This window comes from Orycteropus afer, unplaced genomic scaffold, assembly GCF_000298275.1.
Source record: "Orycteropus afer afer isolate SDZICR_OR568_19922 unplaced genomic scaffold, OryAfe1.0 scaffold00002, whole genome shotgun sequence".
Lineage (NCBI taxonomy): Eukaryota > Metazoa > Chordata > Mammalia > Tubulidentata > Orycteropodidae > Orycteropus > Orycteropus afer.
Genome location: NW_006921589.1, coordinates 24,005,265 through 24,009,811, shown reverse-complemented (window position 1 = coordinate 24,009,811; position 4,547 = coordinate 24,005,265). Strand labels below are relative to the sequence as shown.

Sequence of the window (4,547 nt, the reverse complement as noted above, 5' to 3'; positions counted from 1 at the left end):
TTCACCCAAATCAAAATAAAATTAAAAAAAAAAAGTATATATAAAAAAAAAAAAATTAGAACTTTCTGTCACTAGCATGTTACTTTTTTTCAAGCATGGAGCAATCCTGACTCTGAAGAGTAAATGTAAAGCCCTTGGTTGCAAGCATGTTTACCTTCTAAGAGCAACTCAGAGGGATTCATTTTCACTCCTGTTAAATCCCAGTTTTGGACTCATCTTTACGAGAGTGATGGCTTTCATTTGATTTGTCCCAGAATCAAAGGGATTAGAACAGAGTTTCTGTCCCACAGGTACCAGCTTACATGAGAAAAAAGAAAAAAAGATTACTTGTCATATATCTCCTGAAAGATGTCTTTAAAACGTCCATCATATTTCTTCAGAATAGTGTTTTTGGTGCTCAGATACAAAGGCCAACTCTTAGACAGAGCCATCTGGAAAGAACTATGTGCAAAATCTTCGATTGATTTATCTTGATTGTACATCCCCATGGCAACACCACCACCGTCTGTTGGGGAAACAGATGGAAGGAAAAAAGGAAAGGTAAGTGAGGTATAGTTACAACAAGGCAAAAGCCACCCCACTACTGGCAAAGAACCCAACTCCCAGCCGCCATGTTTGAGCCCAGGCGTCAGAAAGTCCCAGCCAGGCTTCCAGTTGGAATTCCATGAGTTCATGAGGAAAACCAGGTCTAGATAAGAACATTCTAACTTGTTTTGAAAGGGCAATTGAAGTGAGAGAAGCATATGGTCTTTAGGATCCTGAAGATACTAAATATCAAAAACACACTTAAGAAAGAGTGAATAATTTAAAAAATATCTTTTACATACTTTTAAAACTTCCAACATGTATTTTAAACTTTAGGTGTGCATTCAATCCTCAACCATTGAAAACACTTTGAATTTCAAATATTAAATGAAAATTTTCTTAATTTCCTGGAGGGTAATTAAGGTTCTTACTATAACTAGTAAATCATGTTACATAGAATCACTAGTGTTTCACAACTACTATTAATTGAACTTTGTTATTAGTAAAATACAGACCTTAAATACATGTCACTGCCCAAGGCCAACTTGGGCTCAGAAAGTAAAAGGCCTTGAAACTGGAATAACTAGATTCTGTGAAAATAGTGTTATTTGGAGGAGACAAGGAAAACAAAAACTGTGGAATTATTTTGGTTGTTCATGGTTTGTGTGAGGGCTTTTAGGAACTTTGATAGTGGAGAAAGAGGGCCCTCTTATTCTCTCATCAACTTTTGGGTGGGTTTTGCCATAATGACCTTTTTCATGAAGGAAAATGAATGGCTGGGAAGAAAAGGCACAAAGCAAGTATTCTACTCTCAAAGGATAAATACTTGGAAGGGCAAAACAAAAATACAGAACACAAAACATTTCCTGCAAGGGCAAAATTACACGGTGGGTGACTGGGGCTATTCTCATTTATTTAATTCTAACACAACAGATTCCTGGTAAGCTTCTCTCCCCATATTACGACAAATGGATAATTATCTACTTGTCTTTCCTTATATGTATTTCCAATGAGGAGTGAATCCCTTTTGTGCCTTTGTTCTTAACGTGGAAGGTATTTACTTTTTTAAGTTAGATTTGGGTCCTAGAGAAACATCAGAGACACAGATTGTACTTCAAGGCAGCCATAAAATTCACTTTAAAATATCAGTAATCATGTCATCTAAATGATCTGTCAAAAAATAGAGGTGGCTCAAGATACAAACCTTCAAAATTATGTACCAAGTATGTCACCTTTTGGGTTCCATCACTTGGCGTGTAGGTTATCTCTACTTTTCCAGGCCCAGGAACAACAAAATCAGTTGCTCTGTACTGTTGGAACAATAAATAAATAAGATAAAAAATGTGTGAGTAAACTGAATTCCATAAGACAAAGAAGAAAAAAAAAAAAACAAACCCTAACTGGAATTACAAAGGGGAAAAAAAATTATAGAGCTGCCACAGAGCTGGCAGACAGCTTGACAAACAGGTTAGTACAGAGCTCTGCCTTCTTTTATAGATGGGGGACAAAGAGGTCTAGCGTTCCCAAGCCTAGTTGGTGGTTGGTAGAGGCAGCCATTGTCAGCTGCCACTGAGTCAGTCTCCGACTCACAGTGACTCCATGTGCTACAGAGTAGAACTGCTCCACAGGGTTTTCTTGGTGCTAATCTTTATGGAAGAAGTATGCCAAGCCTGTCTTCCATGTAGCCACTGGGTGGGTTTGTACTGCCAAGATGTAGGTTAACAGCCAATTGCAAACTGATTGTGCCATTCAAGTTCCCTCAGTTAGTTGTAGAGCACACTAAAAATTAAAAAATTCTTATTGGGTGTCTACCAAATACAAGGCAGTTCCCTGAGCACTGATATGAAGAGGACAGGGAATACTGTAAGATACTAAGGACAACCTTAGGATGCTAACAACCTAACACTAGTGAGAAAAAGCACAATGTAAGATTCTTTCAAATGTTGAAAGGGGGCATTGATTTAAAAAAAAAAAATGCTATAGGATGACAAGAGAAAGAGAGATAAGCAAGGACTGTGGGTCAGAGAAATCTTAGAGGGTGTTCTGGTTATCTAGTGCCATTCTGACAGGAATATATCACAAATGGGATGGCCTTAACAAACAGAAGTTTATTCTCTTACAATTTGGAGACTTTAAGTCCAAGTTCAAAGTGCCACTTTATAGGGGCTGGGTGAAAGCCCCCTTGGGCTTCAGCTTTGCCTCCTGCTCCCAACCCACTGAAGCTAGAGGCTTTTCTTCACTCAGATAGCTTCTGGCTGTTGAGACTGACAAGCCCAAGGTTGACAAGTAAAAAGGCACAGTCCCAATGTTACCAAACCACACAGCAGGTCATTAATTCAAGTCTACTGTAAGTCCCAAAGTCGGCAGAGCATGGCAGGCTGCTGAACAGTGGCATGGCTACATGCAGGGTCCAAGTGTGCCATAAGCTAGAGATCGTTCCAAGGCTTCTTATACATAGGAAGCAGACCACATTCTCTAAGGCAGCTACTCAGCTGCTCACAGTAGATTCCACCATGGAGTTGATTACCAGTCTCATCATGGGGAATACTACATCCAGCTGCCCAGCCACTCAACCAGGTCCAGCCAAGTTGATACACAAACAGAACTCCATAGAGGGGATTATAACACTCGTAGTATTGAAGAAGATGGTGAAGGAGGTAATGGTTTGAGTCCTTCCTATATGTCAGATGCTTGAAGTGATTAACTTGAAATATCTTATCCTCTCATTTGACTCTGATATCCAAAGATGTAACTTTGAAAATGTAACTTTGATATAGAGGGAATGATTCATCTAGGATCAAAAGACTTGGGTTCTTGTCCTCACTTAGACCTTTAGGGCTCAGTCTCTTCAAGGCTATCATTGCTACTGATTCTGGGTCCAGGGCTTGTCCATATGAAGCGACCATTTTGGAAGCTGCTGCAAAAGGTTGATGACCCCTAGGAGAGGGCCATTCAAGGACAGACACCTGCCTCATGTGCCTGAGCTACTCTAGTAAAAATGTGCTTGGCACACACACGCCATCCACAAGTCTTTGCTGCATTGTAACTTCTTTGCTAAACTGAATTAGAGTCAGGTGCCAGCCATACCTATTTGTTTAGGTCTGTTAGAGTAATACTAATGACAGCTGACAAAAGAGCTGTCAGATAACAACAATGATTAAATACCTATTCTACCTAGAACACTTCTGACATGAAGCCCTTCACTTATGGGTGGTAACTGATTCCTACTTTTCAAAAGGAAGAAACCAAGGCACTAAAAACATAAACCCTTTGTGTAGGTTTAGGCACAATTAAATGATTAGTGATAAAACCTGATGTTTACAATTTTCAGTCTGGGTGTTAATAAATAGAATGACCATTTTTTCTAAATGATTGATGCAAAATTAGAAAATAAATAAATAAAAGAGCAAAAAGGACAAAGAAAGACACTGAACCAGTAAGTGCTTAGAGTGGCGCTCTCAGGGAATAGCAAGTTTGCACCTCTCCCAAGGGTACCCCTTGCCTGGGTCTCTGGGAGGTGCCTGTGAAGGAACCGCCCAGGATAAAAGAATAGTTTGGGCTGCCAAGGGTGGAATAAAATGAACTGGCCCTCTCAAGGGCTGACCCTGAGACCTTGGCACCAGGAACAGAGCGTAGTCTACCCTAGCCACACTGTTTCAAAGAAATGCTACATTTAAGCCTCTGGATTTCACCAATAGGAAATCCTGTTTTCAAAACTCTTTTGTAATGTAACAGGCTGCTTTCTATGAAAGTCTGAAACCTCATTGTTAATACATAAAATTTAGATTTTGTGTAATATCAGTCTTTCTGTTTAATTTTGCAAGGAGCCTATTGTACAGAAATTCAGAAACTTATTTTTTTTCCAAACAGGAAGGAATATTTTAAAGAGACTGCTTTGAAGTTACTGAGTCAGTTACTCCTTTTATGCACAAAGTGAACATGCTTAATACAGTCTTTAGTGGTTCTCAACCCTATTTGCATACAAGAATCACCTGGGGAGCTTTAAAGTGGCTGAACCCCCC

General features: G+C 39.4%; 1 protein-coding gene across 1 annotated transcript in view; it reads right to left on the bottom strand.

Moving 5' to 3' along the window:
- IDH1 (isocitrate dehydrogenase (NADP(+)) 1) overlaps positions 1-4,547 on the bottom strand; it is a 37,649-nt gene that overhangs the window by 24,823 nt on the left and 8,279 nt on the right. Inside the window, exons 3-4 of the mRNA XM_007934661.2 lie at positions 1,730-1,835; positions 328-505 (exon numbers count right to left, since the gene is read on the bottom strand). Of these exons, the coding sequence (XP_007932852.1) occupies positions 328-505; positions 1,730-1,835 (284 nt within the window). The remainder of the gene's footprint in view (positions 1-327; positions 506-1,729; positions 1,836-4,547) is intronic.